The following is a 23710-nucleotide window of genomic DNA, read 5'->3' as shown; positions in this document are numbered from 1 at the left end:
CTAACCATCGCAGAATCCGGCACAATTTACATGGTTTGGAAGGAAACTATGGTAGGTTTTGTGGTTTTCTTACTTCTAATTTCACTTTGGCCACCTCTGTGTTTGTGTGCGTTTCTGTACGTTTGTCTTGACAGAGAACTTATTCCTGCACCCTACAAACACACATACGCACAGAAGATGGTCCGCACACACGCATAAACCACGCACACACAGGTAGGGTGATGCATAAGTGTGAAAAGGGGAAGGGAGTGGAGTGCTATGCTGAATGAAAGCAAACCCGTCCTCCCACTCACACAGGAATGTTGTCCATCAGGGAGGACAGAAACGAAGGAGCTGGCAGGACCGGAGAAGAGATAGACACACGCACGCGCGCGCACAAATGCGCACACACACACGCGTGTACGCACAAGCACACACACACGCCTGCTCTGTGCCGATGATGCAAGCACAGTGCTGACAGAATGGTATACAGTGTAAACTTTACACAGACACAAAAAAATCAACAGTCAGAGGGACCACACACACACACACACACACACACACACACACACACACACACACACACACACACACACACACACACACACACACACACACACACACACACACACACACAGTCTTGACAACAGGAATTCTACAAACCATAAAACATAAAGCCAAGCGTGTATGACAGAAAATGGAATTTCTAGCACACAGACAAAATACAGTAACTTTATCGAGCTAAAATGCTAATCATTTATAAATGCAAGGATGTGGTGCTGTGCCGAACTGTGCTAAAGCTTAATAGCCACTCTGACTGGTAGCGAGAGTATGTTTGGCTTGTAAGGTTAACATCTACTCACCAAATTTGGCTGAAGTGATGAAAAAAGTTAATTTATAGCCCTGTATATATGAAGGGTTTATTTGTATACATGAAGGGTGTATCTACATTTTTTGACTTTTGCATTTTATTATTGAAAATGACTGTTCAGAGGGCCTATCACCTGTGTGTGAATTCTTACCATTCACATATTTTGGGAACATACTTTTTTAACCTACATAAAATGCATTTTGCAATGCAATTCAATGGAATGCCCAATACAAAATGTAAATTTCCCAACATTCTACAAAATGGAGATACACTGTTTTGCAAATAAACCCTTCATATGTATATATGGCTTACCACCTGAGGGAAATAATGATTTGCCATACACGCACAGTAATTGCTTTTGAGGTAACAAATCAACCCGTCACATCTGTCTCGTTTGTCACACACAGTCCTGCACGCACCTCAAGTGCTGCAGGGGCTTTCTAAAGGCACTGTGCTCGTCTATCTCTGTCTAGTACCTTTCTGCTATGCTGCTGGTTCACCTGTGACACTAACAAAGTGCATGTGAAAAGCTATACATAATATGCGCAGGTGTTGCATGTTTGCTGTGTGTGTGTGTGTGTGTGTGTGTGTGTGTGTGTGTGTGTGTGTGTGTGTGTGTGTGTGTGTGTGTGTGTGTGTGTGTGTGTGTGTGTGTGTGTGTGTGTGTGCCTGTGCTCTACCTGTTGCACCATGTCCTCTTACCTTGAGCTTGTGACCTGTACTAAGGCCTGTTCATGTGCTTGTGTGTGACCTCTTGTGTGTTGACCTGGTGTTTTAACTTGTGATGTATGAACTTGCATGTGTGTGTGTGTGTGTGTATGTGTTCTACGTGGTGTGTGCTGCTGCTTATGTTTTTGACCTCTCCCTCCAGTGGTGACCTAGCGTCATCTCCTTTCGTGAGGTTTGAGTTTACCTCCGTGTGTGTGTGTGCGTGTGCACGCATGCACGGTGCTGTGGCTGTGTGTGTGCCATCCAAGTTATGCCATGACCCCTTTTTCCAGCTTGGTGCTGTGGTGTGCCATGACCTCCATTGATTTATGTTTGACCCTGACCTCACATCTCTCCACCTTTCTGCCAAGGGCAGTCAAGTGTGCTTCATTTACTCACGACAACCATAATCATCCATGGCAAATCTGCTTGTGTGTGTGTGTGTGTGTGTGTGTGTGTGTGTGTGTGTGTGTGTGTGTGTGTGTGTGTGTGTGTGTGTGTGTGTGTGTGTGTGTGTGTGTGTGTGTCTACACCATGACGAAACCAGCAAAGTGATCAGCAGCAGGATGTGCAGGTACGAAATCATGCATTACCTCCATTCACAAGAACGCGCTCATTGGCTGAACTTGCGACTTCAAGGCAAAGTCGCGTGCCTACAGTGCGCTGACCATACGGTCTCTCACTCCGCGCTCCATAATCCAGCTGTCAATACAGGCATTCTTAAATTTGTCATTAAAGCTAGGCTCCAAGTTCTCCCTACTCAATATAACCTTTCTCTCTGGTACCCTATGCGCCATAAACCATTCTGCCTGTTACATACTGACGAGACTATGGAATCTGCAGCGCACATCATGAATGCCTGTATTGCTTTTAAAGGCCTGTACACCGCCTGTCACAACTGCATTGTGGACATTACTGCAACAGAACTGTGCGAACTACACGGACCAACACATGTACACACAGACAGAAAAATCAACCCAAACTGGTTTTCCCATTTGACCACCAATGATGTTCTGGACAATGTTCTTAAAGACTGCCCTAACACCCCTGACATTGTTCTTGTGGATGAGACTCAAAAAACCATCACAGTTGTGGAAATAGGATGCTGCTTTGATGCATATATGGACCTGTGCTTTGCTGAAAAATGTGTTAAGTATCAACCAGTAATTCATGCATTGACAGTAAGTGGCTACAAAACATCCACGGTGGCACTTATCTATGGTGGCCTTGGCCATGCTCATAAATTGTGTGTCAGAGGTTTGCAAATAGCTGGACTAAATAAGAAGAAAGCAAAACAGATAGCCAAGTATTGTTCAATATCTGCAGTTATAGGCAGTCTGCATATTTGGAGGAGGAGATGCCACTTGTATCCCTGAAATAGGCTTCAGGCCAGTATAACTTTTGCATTTATGTAGAAGACACATTATTGCTACTTTAATATTGTTTGGGGCGCTGTATTGTTTCTCAATAATTATTGGTCCTCCCAAATAAAATAATCAAAATGTGTGTGTGTGTGTGTGTGTGTGTGTAAAATCTTCCTATACAGTGCCCTCTATGGGCGTGTTATTACACATGCTGTATGTATGTGTCTTTCTGTGTGTGTGTGTGTGTCATCTCCTTCTACAGCACCCTCTATGGATGTGGATTTACATATGCTGGGTGTGTGTGTGTGTGTGTGTGTGTGTGTGTGTGTGTGTGTGTGTGTGTGTGTGTGTGTGTGTGTGTGTGTGTGTGTGTGTGTGTGTGTGTGCGCTCCTGACTGCCTCTCCTCTTACCCAGCTTGACCATGATCTCTCTCTCCAGCTCGGTCACCTGTCCCGTGGCGTCCTCTATGGATGTGTGTGTGTGTGTGTGTGTGTGTGTGTGTGTGTGTGTGTGTGTGTGTGTGTGTGTGTGTGTGTGTGTGCGCTCCTGACTGCCTCTCCTCTTACCCAGCTTGACCATGAGCTCCCTCTCCAGCTCGGTCACCTGTCCCGTGGCGTCCTCTATGGATGTGTGTGTGTGTGTGTGTGTGTGTGTGTGTGTGTGTGTCCATGTGTGTGCTCTTGACTGCTCCTCTTACCCAGCTTGACCATGAGCTCTCTCTCCAGCTCGGTCACCTGTCCCGTGGCGTCCTCTATGGAGGTGCAGAGCCTCATCTTGGGCCTCAGCAGCTCCAGCATGTCGCTGATCATGTAGTCGATGTCGATGGGGAACGGGTGCTCTTTGGTCCACACGTCCAGACTCTTCTTCCACCAGATGTACCTCTGTAGACACAGACATGGACACACACACGTATTGACATCATGTTTATGACATGTCCATGACAGAGTTACGACACTACGACACCGTCATGTCACAGTCAAGTGAAGTGCTACCAATAAAATGACACATGGCAGACAAAATCAACATGTTCAGGGTTCAGCTTCTATGAGCATGACCAAATTGTGATACCACAGCATACACGCACGCACGTCGCACGCATGTGTCATAGGGTTGTAGGCTCGAATCCGACCCTTTAACTCACTATCTCGATGCATGGCTAAGGTGCCCTTGAGCAAGGCGACTAACCCCACACTGCTCCAGGAACTGTAACCAATACCCTGTACTTAAAATAACTAAGTCGCTTTGAATAAAAGTGCTTAGTGTAATGCAATGTAATGTAACATGACCAGTCGAGAGCTATTTACCTGGAAGTAGATGAGGAAGCAGTCCAGCTTGCGCTTGCTGGAGCCGCGGTCAAAGTACTGTCCGCAGGTGTCCAGCAGCGTGCAGACCAGCCGGATGCGGAAGAGGTGCTCGGGTGGGTCCAGCGGCGAGGCAGTGCCGTCCGGGTTCACGCCGAAGGAGATGAAGGAGAAGAGCGTGCGGAAGATGACGGCCGACTCCACCATGCGGTAGTTGTAGAGCTCGCCCAGGAACTTGCCGCTGCTCACGCGCCGCTGGTTGAACTTGGGCTGGTTCACCTGGATGGCGATAAGAGGGGGAAAGAGAGGGATTAGCCACCACCCATGGTCCCAGTGCCACTGCCCAGGACAAAAATCTTGGGTGAGTTTCTTGAAAGTGGCTGGTTAGCAACTAGTGTAGTTGCCAATGGGAGATTGCACTGCAAACGAAAAACGAGCTAACATAGTTAGCAACTATGTTTTTTGAGGAATGCACCAATTCAAACCCTCACCAAACCCTCACGAAGAGGAAAACAAGACAGGAGGAGAGGAGAGAGATGAGAGGAGGTCATTACTGAGATAATAATTATGGTTCATATCCACCGCCAAAGGTGCCCATGCCAGTGCCCAACCTGGGTTAGTTCACCTGGAGCCGAGTGCAACAGGAGAGGAGTAGAGGAGAGAAGAGAGATGACAGAGAGTCACTGATGTTCATAAAAGATTGGAGCTGCACCGATTCACCGATTTCTCTTTTATTTTAGGGTGCTGACCAAAATAAAGCATAAATGAAAAATATGAGGAAAAGGTTGCACCATGCAACAACTTTTTAAATTGTATTTCTATTTTTTACCATTTTATTACTTTTCTATTCCTATTTTATTGCATATTTTCACAATTTTACTATCATTCTCTGGTGGGTCATGGTGTGAACTTTTCCTCATATTTTTCAGGAGTTCATTGATATAATCATGGATCACATTTAGTATCCATGTTACCAGTGTCAATTGCCAGTATGAAACCTGGGTTGGTTCACCTGATGGGCAAGAGGGCAAGAAGAGGGTATAGACAAGAGAGGAGAGATCAAATGATGCCTCTTTTCCATTGCCCATTCTGCCAGACAGTGCCCAATACGGAACTAGTTCAGCTTGTCAGGTCAGTCAACATTAGAACTACAGCAGCACCAGAGAGGTCCTGGTATGAAGGAGATGGATTGTCAGCAGGAGATGGGAAAGAGAGAGGAGTGAAGGATGAGAAGGAGATAAAAAGAGGGAGACATGTATAATGTGAGAGACGCACAAGAAAAATGTTGGTTACACAAATAAAAGAAGAACCAGAGTAAGACGGGTCGGTGGATGGATGAATGGATGGATGGATGCAAGAGTAGGAAAAAAACAGTCAAAGAAAGGAGAAAGAAAAACGCCTGAAGGAAGAAAGAGGACACAGAAAGCGAAAGATGAATGGAGTGGGCAGAGAGAGGAAAGGAAAAGGGTGTAGTAGGAAATAAAATAAGAGACAAAGAAACCATGGCATGCTACAACGCCATAATGACTAGCCTACTGCCTGAAGCGGCATCAGTGGTAGACGGATCAATGACAGAAAAACAAACAGGTTTTCTCTTCAAGGGAAACCTCCTGCTGGATCTTCTCCAACAAGCCGATTTCACACATTCTTGCCAACTCTCTCTTGCGCACGTATGCACATATTTCTCTCACTCAATTACTATAGATGCCTGTGTGTGTGTGTGTGTGTGTGTGTGTGTGTGTGTGTGTGTGTGTGTGTGTGTGTGTGTGTGTGTGTGTGTGTGTGTGTGTGTGTGTGTGTGTGTGTGTGTGTGTGTGTGTGTGTGTGTGTGTGTGTGTTGCACATTTCTGGCCCACTGGGTCAGTCACCCTTTCAGTTCTGGTTCACGCACACACAGAAGCTGAGGCACATACATCAAAACACACACACTCTTCAGGCACGCAGAAACTAGGGCTGAGCATGTGACCTTTACAGGTTAAAAGGCCAACTGCAACACACACACACACACACACACACACACACACACACACACACACACACACACACACACACACACACACACACACACACACACACACACACACACACACACACACACACACACACACACACACCAACCTACTGACTCCATAGTAAGCCATAAGTGCATTTCTTTTCCACTGGTAGGCCTCCATTCTGCAAGTAAATTCCTACCTATGCCTGACGAGCTTACACTTTTCCAAGTCAGTAGTCTAACAGGGGATAAGTCATAATAAGCCCACTTCTGAACTCACGTGCACATGACTCCATGTAAGACGCTAACAGGCTTTTTGGAGTGTTTGCATGCGGCTTAGGTCTGTTGACCGTGTTCATTTACACGCACAGCTACAGTTGGTGGTTGGTAAATGTTTAAATTCTCATTCACACACACACACGCACACACCCACACACACACACACACACACACACACACACACACACACACACACACACACACACACACACACACACACACACACACACACACACACACACACACACACACACAACTGTACCTCACAAACAAACACACGCACACGCGCGCACACACGCGCGCACACACACACACACACACACACACACACACACACACACACACACACACACACACACACACACACACACACACACACACACACACACACCAAACTAAAAACCTACCTCCATGCCCAGCCGGATGTCCTCCAGCACCCCGTCCACCACGTGGATGCCCACGTCCTCCTGGTAGGCCACCAGGCCGGCCAGCAGGTTGGCCACGCAGTGGATGCTGTTGTACTTGACGTTCCAGATGTTCACCATGCAGCACACCAGGTAGCTCTTGGTCTCCGCGTCCCCCCACGGCAGCTTGCGCATCTGACGCAACACCTGGCAACAAAACAACACATCAAGAGAATAGAAATGGATTGTTGTATTGGGGTGCGACGACGCCAAAGGTACTTTGTGTGTGTATATGTGTGTGTGTGTGTGTGTGTGTGTGTGTGTGTGTGTGTGTGTGTGTGTGTGTGTGTGTGTGCTTGAGTGCATCTGTGTGTGTGTGTGTGTGTGTGTGTGTGTGTGTGTGTGTGTGTGTGTGTGTGTGTGTGTGTGTGTGTGTTTCTCTTTTTTTTATTTATCTTTTTTTGGGTGTTTTTGATTTTATTTATGATAGGACAGTGAAGGTGGTGACAGGAAGCGAGTGGGGAGAGAGAGAGACGGGGAAGGGCCGGCAAAGGACCCGCGCCAGGAATCGAACACGGGTCAGCCGCATGGTAGGCGCGTGCCCTACCGTTTGGCCACAGCAGGGCCGCACCTGTTGGAATTTTCAAACTGTGTGTGTGTGTGTGTGTGTGTGTGTGTGTGTGTGTGTGTGTGTGTGTGTGTGTGTGTGTGTGTGTGTGTGTGTATGTGTCTTTTCTTTGGTGACCTCGAACAGGTGAGCAGGTGTGCGCGTGTGTTTGTGTGTGTGTGCCTCCATGTACCTTCTCCGTTGTGACCTTGGACAAACCCTTGCAGCAGAGATACGTGCGAATCTGCAGCATGTGTGTCTATCCATGTAACTTGTCAGTGGTGACCTCGGAGAGGTCCTTGTAGAGAAGCTTGCGTGTGTGTGTGTGTGTGTGTGTGTGTGTGTGTGTATAGCGTGTGTGCAGCATGAGTGTATGGATGCGTTCCAATATGCGACCTTACGTCCTCCACTTGTGCTTGTGGCCTCGTACCAGGAAGTAATACGTCATGATGACATCACATACAACAGCATTATATTTCAATATCTTGCAAAAGCTCCATTGTAAATAGCCCCACGAAGAAAGTTGTGGCTAGGCTGACAGCAGGTTAACTTAATCGTTTTCTCCACGGAGGCAGGGCATCAGCTAAACGTGAGTCCACAAACACAAGTGGAGGACGCAAGGTTGCACATTGGAGTGCACCCAACGCGTGTAGCATGTGTGTGTGCGTGCGTGCGTGCGTCCACGTACCTTCTCGGTGGTGACCTTTGACAGGTCCTTGTAGAGCAGCTTGCGTATGTACTCCTGCAGGGGGGGCCTCTTCTTGCGCACGGTCTTCTCCATGGGCGGGGGGTTGCAGTAGTAGTAGGCGTTCTCCACCATGGTCACGTAGCGCGCGTCCAGGTGCTGCGCCTGCTTCTTGCGCATCATTTGCTCCTGGAGACAACAAAATGTCGACACAAACACAAACGTTAAATTCATTTTGCTACTGGACAGGTCAAATTCAGACACACAGACAACAAAAACATGCTCTTGCATTTGGGCAGTACAGCAACATGACAGTACATCAACACTAAATTAATTCCCAATAGCATTTTGTTCACCGAGAACTTCTCATCTATGGCAGTGGTTCCCAACCTATGGGTTGGGACCCAACCTATGAGTAGCTAAAGATTCACAGTGGGTAGTGAAGCCCTCTTGATGTTATGGGGTTTCATTTTAATACCATGCCCATGTTGAATAAATGACAAAGCATTTAAACTAATATAGGCATAGAAGCAATAACATGTAAGTGCAGTTATTCTCTATTTGACGGATGTTGAAGAATAAAAAGATAACTAAATGAGTTTTCGCAGGAAACGGAGTATCATGTGACTCCCTCTCGTGCAGGGGCTGGCGCAGTTGGGTCAACAAAGCTTACAATGGTAAAAATATGGGTCCCCGAAGAAAGAGGTTGGGAACCACTGCTCTATGGGATATTTTCCAGAGACGAACCTCAATCTATGATATTTGCGACACATAAAGGATAAATAGATCGAACAGATTGAGGGGTTTTTTTTTACACCTGGCAACCCCAGGGTGGTTTGACCAAGCATTGCAGTGTCCACTTAGGTGTGTTTGATCGCCCAACTGAGTAATCAATACCTCCGTAGTCATTAATGGCACGACTGTTACTAAATTTGGTTTGTAGACTCATGTAGGGAATACAAACATTAAAATGTCATTACAATCTGACATCATATGGGTAATGTGTCACCAGGTAGCCATTTCTAATTGCACTACGTTTTTCTTTCCTCAAGGCTGGGATATTCAGCAGGCTGAACAAATAACCCATTAGGTACGGAACCACCTCATAGATTCATCTAGATTACTACTTACAAAAAACATGGGCAAGGTGCAGCTCTAGTTCACATTCTCTGACCTATTGCGATTTTTTGAGCCATTGCTACTGCAGATTAGCTGAACAGGATGGACTCCTGGATACATTCACCGTGTATACATACACAAACATCCTTATCATTGTTCCAAAAGAAAGTGACACACACACTTTTGTTCCTTTTGACCAGAACAAACAACTTAAAACCACGTTAAGCAAACCAGCACCACACCCACCCACACATGTACACACAAACACTCTCGGACACAAACACGCAATGACACACACATGCAGACAGAGGTGTGCGCGCGCGCACACACACACACACACACACGCACACACACACACACACACACACACACACACACGCACACACACACACACACGGACGTGCACACATGGTCGCGCTAACACACTCGGACGTGCAAACACACGGCCCCGCATACACACGAACGCACACACACAGACGCGCACACACACACACACACGGACGCTCGTACACCTGTACGCGCGCACACACAGACGCACACACACACAAGACTGCACTTATTTGGCCAGAGTGAAGAATTCCCATGAAAGTTTAGGAGGACATGAGAATGTTCCTGACAGAGTGATTAGGAAACTGGCAGCATCAGAGTGCTATAACCCTGAGAGGAGGAACTATGGAAGGCATTAACTGGGTAACTGATTGTGAAGGTGAAGGCTGGTTGCGCTCGTCTGATAATGAATGGATTTGGCCAAGTCCAAGGCAAGTCAAATGTATCATCCCACCGAGAGAAAACCAAGGTTGCAAGTCAAGCATTAAAAGGAAGAGAAGCAAAAATAAATACATGCACACCACGCTTGTGTGATACTGAAAAGAGCTCAATTTTGTAAGGTAATTTTTCAGGCCAGCTTCCTTGTACCATTGATTGTACTCGCTCTGTCTCTATCTCAAACACACACACAGACACACACAGAAACACACACAGGATTGTGCCAAGTCACTGCGCAAATAACAGCTACGGTAAGGCTGTGACCCTGGCAACCCTGACATCACCATCATCAGGCTAGGCAAATGCACGCAGTGCCTGCTGCACACTTCTCTGTAGTATGCCTGATTGAGAGTACAGTACAACATTATGCAACCACCAGAGTCAAGGTAAGTTGAGGACTATGCATTCGAAATAAAATGGACTGTGCACGTCTCAGTGGGAGGGAGAGGGAGGGAGAGACAGAGAGAGAGAGAGAGAGAGAGAGAGAGAGAGAGAGAGAGAGAGAGAGAGAGAGAGAGAGAGAGAGAGAGAGAGAGAGAGAGAGAGAGAGAGAGAGAGAGAGAGAGAGACAGAAATAGAGGTGGAGTCAGAAATGGTGCGCGCGCGTGCGTGTGCACGCGTGCGTGTGTGTTTGTGTGTGTGTGCGAGAGATAGAGAAAGGCGGGCAAGAAAGAGACAGAGGTGGAAAGATAGAGAAAGACAGAGAGGAAGAGTGAGAGTGAGAGTGAGCGTGAGAGTGAGACTGACCAACAGGACACTGGTCCTCAGGTGGGATTCTGGGGAGCGGAAGAGGAAGCGGCCGCAGGTCTCCAGCAGGGTGCAGGCCATTTCAATGTGGTGGTGAGAGAAGTCAGACAGCAGCATCTGTGGAGAAGCAAAACACACACATGAACACCTCACATGAAAACACATATCAGGGGGGCGCTGTGGCGCAGCGCGCTAAGCCCCCCACATTTGGGCTTGCATGCCCACGGGGACCCCGGTTCGACCCCGGTTCTACCCCATATCTCTCTCCTCCTCATTCCTGTCTCCTCTCAGTTTCCTTTCCATACTTAAAAAAGAAAAAAAGAAAACAAATATTGTGGCGTGTGATGTACTGCATTAATACACCTGTGTCAATCATGGGCAGCTAACATTGAAAGTCCATGTTCGGATCCTGGCCTGGGTCATGATATCCCAAACCAACCTACCCACTCGTTCCCTGTTCCACTCTTCACTTTCTCATCATAGCAAAGGCAAATCTGTATGTGTGTGTGTGAGTGTGAGAGTGTGTGTGTGAGTATGTGTGTGTGTGTGAGTGTGTGTGTGTGCGTGTGTGGTCAAGGTGGGAGAGGTGCAGACCTTGAGGCAGTGCAGCGTGTCCGTCTTGGAGAACATCTTGAACTTGGCCAGCTCCCCGATGAACCTCACTGTCTTGTTTTTGGTCTCGATGTTGATCTGGTCCTTCTTACGAATCTGAAACGAGAAATGGCAAGAGTGTATTCATAACCGATAGAAGGGCAGACTACAGTATAACCTGAATATCACTATCAGTTTAACTTGAATGCAGTATAATCTGAGTTGACTAGGTACTTCAACAGGGTACAATTTGATGTCTTAAAAGTCAAATTCCAAATGGCAGACATGCATAAGATCCACCTTCTCATGTATAAAATAAGTGCCATTTTCCCAGTCATGATGGATACTTAGAAATTGATGGTTGAAAATATTTATGAAAAAGATAGCATTTGTGAATGGGCAGCATCAATTCTGAAAATAACAATAAAAAGGAAACATATATGTACTACCTAAATTTTACCAAATTATTTCTGTCCTACTACCTTTAAATTTTACCAAGTTATTTCTGTCCCTGATGTGTGTGTGGGCATGCTTGTGTGTGTCTCTGTGTGTTTGTGTCTGGAGCCACAAGTGTTGACCGCCTTCAACATGATGTCTGACATATTGAGGGAGATAATGAGGTGTTTTGGGGGAAGAGTGTGACCGACAGAGTTGCTGAGAGATAATGACAGCGGGTGACAAACAGTGAGTCTGCACAGAGACTGACCGCTCAGGTTTATTATTTCAGCTGAGGGTTAAAAAAAAAAGAAAACAAAGAATAAAAGAAATTCTTTGAGGTAATAATTGGTCACTGTTGTCAGCCCCAGAAGGTGATGTGAACTGGCTATGCTAGGTGCCTTTCTGAGGCTGTTTGCCACAGCTATTAAAGTGGATTTGTTATCTATAACCTAACTGTACAAGTTGTTATCCAGGGAGGCAGTAATTGTGTTGTTTGAAGTATGCTGTTGAAGCATGTTGTGTACTGTAATTTGTGCATCACTCAGTCATGACAAAACAGACGCTGTGTCTGTGTGTGCAGCATGGTGGGAAATGCTCACATGAAAGCGGAAGTCCCCCTTGAGCATGGAGCAGAGGTCCTCAGCCACATCTGACATGCATGGGTGCAGAGTGGCCACCAGACGCGAGTAGAAAGGCAGCAGGTCCAGCCTGGAGATGGATCATACACACAAAATACATTAACACACACACACATACAGACACACACACACACACATTTTTGTTTATGAGCCATTTTACTTATGTAAACACACACAGACACACACACACCACTTAAAACTGAGCTGGCAACCATAAATCAACCCATTATAAGCAGTTCATCATTGACAACTAACACAAAACTCCTCTGCCAGCCATTCACAACATGTTAAACTGCTCACGCAGATCTCACATTCGCAAAATAAAAAGTGGGTCACTAGCACCATCTACTGGTCAATAGTGAGACTCACACATGACTAAAAAAAAAGCAAAATGGTGTCAATGAATAGAAGTGTGTGCGTTTCTGCAACTTGAGTACGTAATAAAGCACCTTTGTCTGGGTACAGTGAAGAGCGCCCGGACCAGTTTCCTGCGATTGGATTTCGTGTTCATGTTCATACAGAAATCCATGGCCGCCTAAGGAAGCAAACAAAACAAAACACACCAATTACTTAGACACAATACCACTGCCAATCAAATCAAGGCCTTAGGACAATGCTGCTTCTTTCACCGACAGACTAAAAGTGTGTGTGTGTGTGTGTGTGTGTGTGTGTGTGTGTGTGTGTGTGTGTGTGTGTGTGTGTGTGTGTGTGTGTGTGTGTGTGTGTGTGTGTGTGTGTGTGTTCTTGCCTTGTCAATCAGGTCTCTGTTAACACAGTTGGGCAGCTGCTGAATGAAGGCATCAACAATCAGCTTCAGATGGGACCCGGTGCTGGTCTCTTCATCCTCTTGTTCTACGCACAGACACACACATAGTTAAGCAAGAATACACACACTCTCTCTCTGTCACACACACACACACACTCACACACGCACAAACACTAGTATACTAGTAGGCCTCATATTTTCAGAAGGGAGAGCTCTCTTTGTAGCAATGGCAACATTTTTCTAATGTCTGCAAAAACAGCTCTGGATGCGAATTTAAGGCCAACGAAGATGCAGTACCATTATTATTATTACTATTACAGCTGCTCAAGAAGCGGCTGGTACTGTAGCTTAAGCAGTGTCCCAGTGTTCTCCATCCTGGACCTCAGCGCGTCTCACCTGATGACCTGCCTGAACTCGCCCTTGAACTCTGACCTGTCTTTGACCCTGACTTTTCTTTGCTCCCTGAAAGACATCACATGCATTACACTCACATTCATGTCAGAACACAAACACCTTTCATTGTAACAGAAAAAGCTTAAGCTACTGTAAAATATAATGCAGGAAAACACACTGTGAGAATAGCCTGTGAAGTTTTTAAATTTATTGATTTTATGAATAAAGTGATGAATGTCATCATTCATTACCATGAAAATGTCTGAAGACATCACTTTGTAAATTGCAACAATGGATCAATGTGCAGCTCAGAGGTCGCGTTAACCGACAAATGTCCGTCATTGACGGATTTTTTTGAAGGATGACGGAAAATTCTGAAGCCTGTCCGTCATTTTGACGGATCAATATTCAGGGTGATGATAAATAAATCACAAGTTTAAGTAGGCCTACGCCTCTATCGAGTAGAGCAAATATGCATTTCAATTAGGCATAGTTATCAGCGCAGATAATTTCATGCTACTATCGTTTGCCTTTCTCCCTCTCTCCCTGCTTGTCATACCATGCGCCGCAGCTGGGCTGTGCGGCTGGCTGCAGCAGAGCGCGCGCCTCTGCACTTGCTCAAAATAATGAATTAAAATAACTAAGACGTTGCCACCATACACATGTGACTTCGACTTTAAGATTCAGAACTATGTGTAGACCTAGGCCTACTACATTTACCGGCTATCTGATGTTCTGCCAATGACGAAGTTGTCCCTCTATCGCCCTTCATAGAAGCATTCTTTCAAAACTCCTCGCTTGAAACAAAAACAAATATGCGAATAGCACGTTTGCTAGCCAGAACCTTCAGTCAAAGGCAACGCAGGTCGTTAAACGGCTTCAGGACATTAACTAGGCTAATAAAAACGACGGATATTCAAGAACCTAAATATTACCAGGCAACGCAACTTAGGCTACAACTTGGCAAACGTTGCCAGAAACGGCTAACCTTCTCTCATTTCGATAGCTGGTTCACCCATTATAGGCCATATATTTTTTATTCAGACAACTTTACCGCGCTCCCAGAGCCAACATATAAGCCGATGGGGCTACGTATGGAGAGGCTCCCTTTACCGTCGCTGACATTTTTCAACAAAGTTTTCCGAAATCTGGTTGTCTTCCTGTTGTAGGCTTCAGTGCCTTTATCTACTGTCTGGGCTACACCTTTCTGCTTCAAGACGGCTTTCCTTTCCATCGTGCTAGAGAAGTCCAACGCGAATATTATTTAACACTGCGCCTTTGTATTACAATCGGTGCATTAATCAGAGCAAAACGAGTGACTGACAGCTGTTGGATAAAGCCCTGCACGCGTCTTTTAAAAAAGTGCTTGTGGTGACCATAGCGCTGAACACTGAATCGGACGTGCGTCATGAGAGATATCTGCAGCTTTTTCAACAGTGCAATGAGGGAGGCAGAGAGAGAAAGTGGACAGCAAAATTGACTCCATCCTCGAAGTTGGAGAGTGAATGTCGAGTGAAAGGGGGTGTATTAACAGCGGTTTACTCTCAATTGGCCGCAATTGCGCATGTGTTGTACTCGGTGCGGGGTCGCGACCCCCACATTGAGAAACCAGGTGGAGAATTTTTTTTATTATTTTTTTAAAACAGCGATGACGGATTTTTTTCGACCCTGTCCGTCAAAATGACGGACTGTGAAAAAGTCTAGCGCAACCTCTGGTGCAGCTTTATTTTTATTGATGACTAATGACTTGAAACTATACCCGTGGGCAGGTCAACAAAAAACGTGGGTGTGTGTTACCCTTCATTGTGTTTTTGTGTGCTTGTTACCTTGGTCGTCCAGCAGTTTCTTGGCGAGTTCCTCGTTCTCTGCCTCTGCGTCTGTGGGTTCCAACTCCAGGGTGTCATCGGCGATGTCCAGAGCCTCCAGCTCCAGCTCCAGCTCCTCAGTACTGGTGGTCACCTCCTTACTTTCCTTACTCTCTTTATCTGCAAGAGAGGGACAATTCATCAAATTGGTAAGGGTGGAAACCTGAAACCCAGTTATTCGAAGACCATCTCCCTAGCCATTAGGTCCATGGCTGCCAATGCATGCATTCACACACACACACACACACACACACACACACACACACACACACACACACACACACACACACACACACACACACACACACACACACACACACACACACACACACACACACACACACACACACACACACACACACCAGGCACGTGCACTCCAATACGGCAGGGGAGGCTGTGCCTCACCTGTCTCTTCTAGACTTCATGAGAATGATGAGATGCAGTAAATGTGAATAATAGTAACAATAATAACTACTGTTTTCGAGCATATTTACCATAACTACCATTTGTGCAGTATTTAAACAGTTTCAATCATTTTTGTGGCCAAAACCGCACTATTTTCCCACCTCCTGCTCCGAATACACTGAATTTGGGCCAACTCCCGAGTTGGCCTCACCGCAGATTGCGCAATCCCTCAGTAACAAGCTTCAGCGCATGCGCCATTTTGCTCGTTCTGTGTATGCAATTCGTAATATTGTATTAAACGTTTTATACACTTAATAGAAATATGTATGGTGTGCCCTCATTTTCCTGATATTTGTTTTCACTATTTTCTACGTGTGATTATCATTTCTTTACTCTGCGCGCTTTGGCATAACCCCATTGAAAAATAGAGTAGTGCGGCGAGCAACACATTGGCCTCAACCTCATTCTGCCGTTGAGTCTAGCTTGTCAGTGACGTCATAGCGCCACTATACAAGTTCAATACAGTCAGTCATTAGTGTTGGCTAGCTTGTTCACGTTGACTGCTACCATGGAAGTGGATTTCATAACGAAACTAAGATCATTCTCAAAGTTGGATTTCCAAGGGAAACAAGACGTGATAAAGAATGGACGACCAACACCAGCGCTGAGGAAATTGATTCAGGAGATTGGACAGAATATTATTTGATTATTTCACAGTGAGTGGAACAACCGAAAAGACTGGCTATGTGGAATGGGAGGCAACAAGCAAAACAACGTTAGCAGTTTGCTAGCTGGGTTTAGATATGTCAAACCGTGAGAATATTATTGCGAGAAGCCCTGTAATCAAGACAGCATTTCAAGGTAAGGAAATTTGATTATTACATTTGCCCGCCGTGGCGTTGACTTGGGTCTAAGTTTGATTTGGTTTTGTCAAGATGAAGGAAGAGTTGTTTGAAAAATAGTTCGAGCTTGCAATTGGTTTTAAAGTAGCTATGTTTCACATATGCATTTCAGGCGTAATCTTAACCTGCAACTAGTGAGAATGTTTTGAATGACATAGCAATGGCTACATGTCTCAAAGAATAATTCATCACGAGTGATTTTGGCAACAGAACGAACTAATAGCTAGGGGTTGTGGGTTCCTGGATTTTGGTTTGGTTTGCGGCTGTGTGTTCACTTTGCCAGTCCCAGTATGCCCAAGTGATAACGCTGCTTGCTATCCTAACGAGGCAGTTTGATAGTTCTAATAATCAAACGCTGTATAATACACGCTTTGAGGTTCGGCTCGTCTGACATTCTTTGAAATGTCCATCCTCAAGATGAACGACTGTGGAATATTTCAGCGTCATTATTGTTTAGCCTATTTAGGTTGAGTTTGGGTCCGCAGTGGTATGATGTGGATGAGTGGATAGTTGACGGTTCTCAGGAGGAGTGTCCTCAAATGACGCACCATGTCGTGCCTATTTTCTGTCTACTCTAGTCTTTTCTACCGGAGGTGGTAGCTGTCCATGATCACGGCCACGTCTGGCTTCATTATCTATTTTCACAGGCTACCAGAAGGATCATCCCGGTGGGGTGATATTCTGTTGTTGAATGCATACTGTGAATTGTTGCTGTGTAAGCGGTAGCCTATTACAACGCAAGCATCGGATCTGTATTTTCGAGTGGTGGAGTGAAAGGAACGCTGATAAGCAGACCTCAAAATTCACCATAAGAGCATTTTTGTCCAAAATGCTCGTGTGGCTTGGGGTTATCAGCGTCCCCTCTTTCAAAGACCAGAAAACACTGAGAATGGCCTTGTATCTTGACGGCCTATAAAAATACAGTATAATCCTGGACACATATCGCGTCTGATCCATTGAGAGTAAATAGAATGGAGGCCAAAATTCTATTTCATTGTTGAAGCCAAGTTGGAGCCAAGGTTGGACCCAAAAAGACCAAAAAAATGGCCAAATCCCATTCATTCCTATGAGAGACATAAAACCCTGTATCTCCCTTAAATGCCACTCCAGGGGGATCATTTTTCGCTCAACTAGTAGGTCCCCTTGCTCTCCAACTTACCAGGGTGGTGATTTTTTTTGGTGATGTTTTATTTTAGAGAGATATTAAAAGTTAAATTGACCAATGAGCATCAGAACATGGTTTGATTGACCGTTAGAAGTCTTGTTGTTGTCCAATCAGCACCTGCGTTTGGCGTTGCTAAGGTGGAATGTAAGTTGGAATGTTCCCAAATCTGGCTTCAAAGCGTTGAATGGCAAATAGCGTTGATTTGGCGTCCATTCTATTTACTGTCAATGGTCTGATCTGAATGTGGTGTCCACCTTTCTAACAGACATATTGGTGTAGGGAGGAGGAGTAGGCCTAGCAGGCCTAGTAGCGCAGCCTGTGCAGTAGGTAGCCTAGGTAGAACTAAACGTGACTCTGCCGCCAGTTATATGGTGAACTTGACTCAAACTTGTTAAATGGCACTGCCCCACCGTTGTTTACCTACGCCCCCTGCGCCAACGCCCAGTCTGGACCACTGAATCCTGTGTGTGTGTGTGTGTGTGTGTGTGTGTGTGTGTGTGTGTGTGTGTGTGTGTGTGTGTGTGTGTGTGTGTGTGTGTGTGTGTGTGTGTGCACGAGAATCCAGTTCGTATCACAAAAGCCATCACACCGGTTTGTTCGCCGTGGTGCTCAGCGGTCTATATGACACCATGTTTTGAATCCTGTGTGTCTTGAACATCCGCCGTGATGCTCAGTCCACATTGCTGCTGCTGTGTGGAATGTGAGATCACTGTTTGAATCCTGTGTGTGTGTGTGTGTGTGAGCAGTGGGCTGTGAAGGAGCTTACACTCTCCACTACTCTCCCCTCACCTCCCCTCCTCCTCTCCTCTCCTCTCCTCTCCTCTCCACTCCTCTCTTCTCTCCTTTCCTCTCCCCCCTCCTCCTCTCTTCTCTCCTTTCCTCTCCCCCTCTCCTCTCTTTTCCCATCTCTCTCTCCTGTCCTCTCTTTTCCCATCTACTCTCCCTCTTCTCTCTTCTCCTCTCCCTCTCCTCTCCTCTCCTTGAGCTCCTCTCCACTCCTCCTCCTTTCTCCTCTCATCTCCTCTCCTCTCTCTTCTCCTCCCCTCTCCTCCTCTCTCATCTCCTCTCCCCTTCTCTNCTCCTCTCCTCTCCCCTCCCCTTCTCTCCTCTCCTCTCCTCTTTCTCCTCCTCCTCCTCTCCACTACTCTCCTCTCCTCTGCTCTGCTGTCCACATTGGTGCTGTTGTAGTTTATGTGAGACCACTGTTTGAATCGTGTGTGTGTGTGTGTGTGTGTGTGTGTGTGTGTGTGTGTGTGTGTGTGTGTGTGTGTGTGAGAGAGAGAGAGAGAGAGATCTAATAGCATTTTCTCTGCGGAAATGCAGTAAGCTTATGTCAAAATATGTAGGCCTACCTTATGTTAAGAAAGCTGCTATGACATATGGAACTTGTCGGTAGGCCTATTTGGCAATTATTTATTTGAAAATCTGATATTGAAAAAGTTGCCTCACCAGCCATAAATCCCAGCGCACGTCACTGACACACACACACACACACACACACACACACACACACACACACACACACACACACACACACACAAAAAATTAAATCTAGATTAATCTCACTGTAATTATGAAATTCATCTAGATTAATCTATATCAAAATGGCTCATTCAGAATAGGCACGCTAGCGAAATAATGATGAAAAAAACCTTGGGGATTTCTTAAGACAGATGGCGCATTACACCTCCAGAGCTCATCTCTTTTTTCCAAAATGCATCTCAGCTTCAAAAAAATGGTCATGTTGATACTTGGTGATGTAAAGAAAAATCACTGTAATATTTGTAAAGTGTGTTGAATGTGTTAGGACAAAAGGCAGTCGATAGCAGTCATTGCAGTCAATAGGCCCTTACATTACAAAGCGTGACTTTTACCGCCGGATCCTGCTTCAGACATAAGTAGGACAAAACACTGCTTAGTGCATTTAATCAATTGCCTGATGGATAGCCAGCTGATTGGAAAATTGCACAAAAGCTAAGTTCAACCGCAAATACGGAAACTGTGTAGGAGTCTGCTTTGATTGACCTCTTTTGCACACGTTTATCAGAAGAACTTGGGCCCAAGTCGTTAACGAGCAACCACTGCAACCATCCAGTGAGAACATGATTACCTTTTCTTGTAGTTGCCTGGCAACATTCCTCAACCACTCAATAATAACTCTGGAAAATACACTGCTTGGCATTGAGACCAACTGATGTTTAAATTACTTTCCACTTAGGTAAGGCATTCTATTTCATCACCAGGAGACCTTAAATCATCTGTTTTGTAATCATCCAATCAGAACATTAGCAAGCAGGCCATCATACAGTTGCCTAGCAACGTTGTTCAACTAGTTTCCCTATCAATCATCACTTTTGGTTTTGCCAGGGAGACAAGATGAAAGTGTGTTTCCCACCTTCTGTTTTCAGTGTGGATGAGATCATTAGGCTGTGTAAAAGTGACTTGTCAGTATTTTCTTTCATTCCGAGCTTCAAGTCAACAGCGCTTTATTTACGTGTACACTACACACCCACTCCTACTCCTCCTCCTTTGCCTCTCTCATTCTTCAGACATGGCCATCATCCTCACTCCACACACAAACATTTCAACAGGTGCATTCACAGTCCTGTACACCTGGGGGCTCGTGTCACAATGTGCCTTTTCAATTACTGCAATGTGCTGGGATTTGAAGAGGGGAATGAATAGGGGATATTGTCTGCACGAGTAGGCAATATGCATGGAGTCACACACTTCTGCGCACAGTTTTCAGTTGGACCCATGCAGCTTCATAATGTGCACCTTTACACCGATAAACCGCTTTACTAGTCATTGAAAAGACTATACTAGCATAGTACGACACTTCTATGACATCGGGAGCTATTAGTAATACATTATGACTAAGTCATCGCTGACATTTTGGTAAAAGCAAACTAACTTATAACAGGGGCCATGTCTTAACAGATTCTGGACAAAGAAAAAACTGAAATATGCCCCGAAAAACATGCCCACTTGACTGTTGAATCAGACACATGCATATTATAAGCACGCACACACACACACACACACACACACACACACACACACACACACACACACACACACACACACACACACACAGTACCTTTGGCGTCATCACGCTCCTTGGCCTGGCCACTCTTGTCGTTTTCCTTGAAGAGGATGGCGGGGACGAAGGCCTTGAGGTCCACCAGGTTCTCGTAGAAGTTCCTGGCGTCCTCGTCCTCCCAGATGCCCCCCTCCAGGTCGTACTCGCCAGGCTTGCCCGGGGTGAAGATGTCAATGCCAGGGCCGTGCTCTGGTGGTGAGACACACATCGTGGGCATCATGAGATGGTTTCTTTACCCTGACGCAGTTGATACAAATGCTGGTAGAGAGATCTAGATCTCCCATTCACTGGGAGCGAATATTCAAACATTCCAACATTCGTGTCTTGTAAGACACACACTAAAATTTTGGGAAAGAGACTTTCTAGAAGGATATCAGGGAATATCATGGAATATAAAAATGCTACATAATTTCTGATCACAGATCGAAGTTACAGACCCTGTCTGACAGGCAGGTATTCGGACCTCGTGAGTATTCAGGCATGTTACCAATTCTTGTTTCTTTTAATTGAGAGAGAGTGTGTGTGTGTGTGTGTGTGTGTGTGTGTGTGTGTGTGTGTGTGTGTGTGTGTGTGTGTGTGTGTGTGTGAGAGAGAGATTCAGTGGTATAATGAGAGCTGCCCTTGTACCTTCCTGCACGGTTTTGTCCTGGGGCAGCTCGGGCATGTTCTCGTCCAGCAGGTCAGCCAGAGTCTGAGTGTTGGCCAGCAGCTTCTGATAGGAGGTGGCAAACTCCTCATACTGCTTATGCCGGTCCTCACTCAACTCCCCCTTGGAGTGCAGGATCCTCCTGGAGGGGAGAGGAGAGGAGAGGAGAGGAGAGGAGAGGAGAGGAGAGGAGAGGAGAGGAGAGGAGAGGAGAGGAGAGGAGAGGAGAGGAGAGCATGAAATGATTATGAGAAAAGATTTCAGTAGACAATTATGCATGTGGATTTATTATCAGAAATATATTCCTACATAGCATGCAATGCAATTATTTTGAATAACTTATAAAAATGTTACAAAACCAGATGCATTGGAAAAAATGAGTTGTCATGGTTTCAGACTACTGTGTATCAATTTAAAATACAGACAGTATAACTTGAATGACGTGTATTAGAAGTCTGAAAGAAACAAACCAGTGGAGCCAATAAAAACTTTGTTTTAACTTTCTGAACCTGGGATTGCCACCTCTGAAAATGATCCATGTTGTAATGTCTTCCCATCAGCTCAGCATCAAGGTCAGAGACAGCAGCCTACCACTCAAACTCACCGGTTCTGCCTCTCGATGTTCTGCAGTTCGCGGTGGTCCTTCTTCAGGTGCTTGGTGAGCGAGGTGAAGTACTCGCGCAGCAGATTCTGGAAGGGCTGCTGCTTCTCGTTGCTGATGATCTCGCTGGGCGGGAAGGCCAGGCCAAACTTCTCCGCCGCCCCTTTCACCCTCCTTGGCACCAGGCCGGCGATGTCGTCCCCGCAGTGCTTGCAGAAGCTGATCACCACCGACACGTGGGTGTGGGTTTCGCGGTCGGCACCCGTGATGCCCTTCAGCTGCTCGTAGATCAGCGACAGGCCCTCTTTGTCGGTGAAGAGCGCCACGGCGGTGAGCTCGGCGATGAAGCGCAGGTCGGTGCGCAGCTTGCTGACGTTGGGCGTCTTCTCCTCGCGCCGGGCGTCCAGGTGCTTGCGCCAGGCCTGCAGCAGGAGCGGCGCGAACTCGGCGTAGCGCTGGTGGAAGAGCGAGCAGAGGCGCACGGCGCAGCTCACGTCCGACAGCTTGAGCTTGGCCTCCACCAGCGAGCTGACCGCCTCGCCGATGTACTTGCTCAGGTTGAGCGAGGCGAAGTCGTGCGAGAGCGCCTCGCGCTGCTGCTCCGTCAGCGTGCGGAGCTTCTTGACGAAGGCCGTGTTCTTCTTCAGGCTGGAGTCCAGCCGGCCGAAGAAGGCCTCCTCGGGCCGCTGCTCGGGGGCCGTCTGGTTGCGCGCGCGCAACTCCTTGCGCGTCTGGTGGCGCTCCCAGGCTTCCTGGTGCAGCTGCTGCGCCTCCTCTTTCTCCCTGCAGGAGGCGGGGCAGAGAGAGAGAGAGAGAGAGAGAGAGAGAGAGAGAGAGAGAGAGAGAGAGAGAGAGAGAGAGAGAGAGAGAGAGAGAGAGAGAGAGCAAAAAAGAGCGCAAGAGAGAGAAAGAGGGCGAGAGAAATACAGTAACAAAGAGAGAGGGGGGGGGAGAACAAGGGAGCGATAAAGATGGGAGGCTTGTATTAAAAAAATGGTAGATGGAGAAGCCAAGATTGATCATGATGGACAACTTCCTGTGAGCAAAAAGGAAGGGGACACAGGCAAATAGTGCAAACAAAGAATGATTGCTTGCAATATCATAGCTCACATCACAGAGTCCTGCGAAATGGAGATTTTTTTTTTTTTTATTAGCTCATTCATGTTATGTTATGTTGCTGTGCTGGTATGGTTCAACAGAACAACATTAGTAAAGACATTAAGGAAGCTACCTGCTACACTGCACCATCGATGAAGAAATGTATTAAAATGTTGTATGTATTACTTCAATCAGTTTTGCTATTTTTCATCTACAGTGTACTCTCCTGTTAACTTAATGATTTTGGAATGTTGTATTTGGATGAAAATAATAAAG

The 23710-nt window shown here is 46.2% G+C and overlaps 1 protein-coding gene across 3 annotated transcripts in view; it reads right to left on the bottom strand.

Annotated features, from left to right (window-relative positions):
- Positions 1–23710, bottom strand: part of upf2 (UPF2 regulator of nonsense mediated mRNA decay) — a 52964-nt gene that overhangs the window by 14013 nt on the left and 15241 nt on the right. For all 3 annotated transcript variants that reach the window (XM_063217263.1, XM_063217260.1, XM_063217262.1), the window contains exons 3-16: positions 22340–23119; positions 21717–21877; positions 21087–21278; positions 15476–15634; positions 13653–13718; positions 13239–13342; positions 12940–13025; positions 12452–12560; positions 11418–11531; positions 10824–10940; positions 8196–8381; positions 6904–7107; positions 4228–4503; positions 3621–3804 (exon numbers count right to left, since the gene is read on the bottom strand). In XM_063217263.1, coding sequence (XP_063073333.1) covers positions 3621–3804; positions 4228–4503; positions 6904–7107; positions 8196–8381; positions 10824–10940; positions 11418–11531; positions 12452–12560; positions 12940–13025; positions 13239–13342; positions 13653–13718; positions 15476–15634; positions 21087–21278; positions 21717–21877; positions 22340–23119 — 2738 coding nt within the window. The remainder of the gene's footprint in view (positions 1–3620; positions 3805–4227; positions 4504–6903; positions 7108–8195; positions 8382–10823; positions 10941–11417; positions 11532–12451; positions 12561–12939; positions 13026–13238; positions 13343–13652; positions 13719–15475; positions 15635–21086; positions 21279–21716; positions 21878–22339; positions 23120–23710) is intronic.

This window comes from Engraulis encrasicolus, chromosome 15 (genome assembly GCF_034702125.1).
Source record: "Engraulis encrasicolus isolate BLACKSEA-1 chromosome 15, IST_EnEncr_1.0, whole genome shotgun sequence".
Classification (NCBI taxonomy): Eukaryota; Metazoa; Chordata; class Actinopteri; order Clupeiformes; family Engraulidae; genus Engraulis; species Engraulis encrasicolus.
Note: the sequence above shows the minus strand (reverse complement) of the source record. Positions and strands in the feature narration are given on the sequence as shown.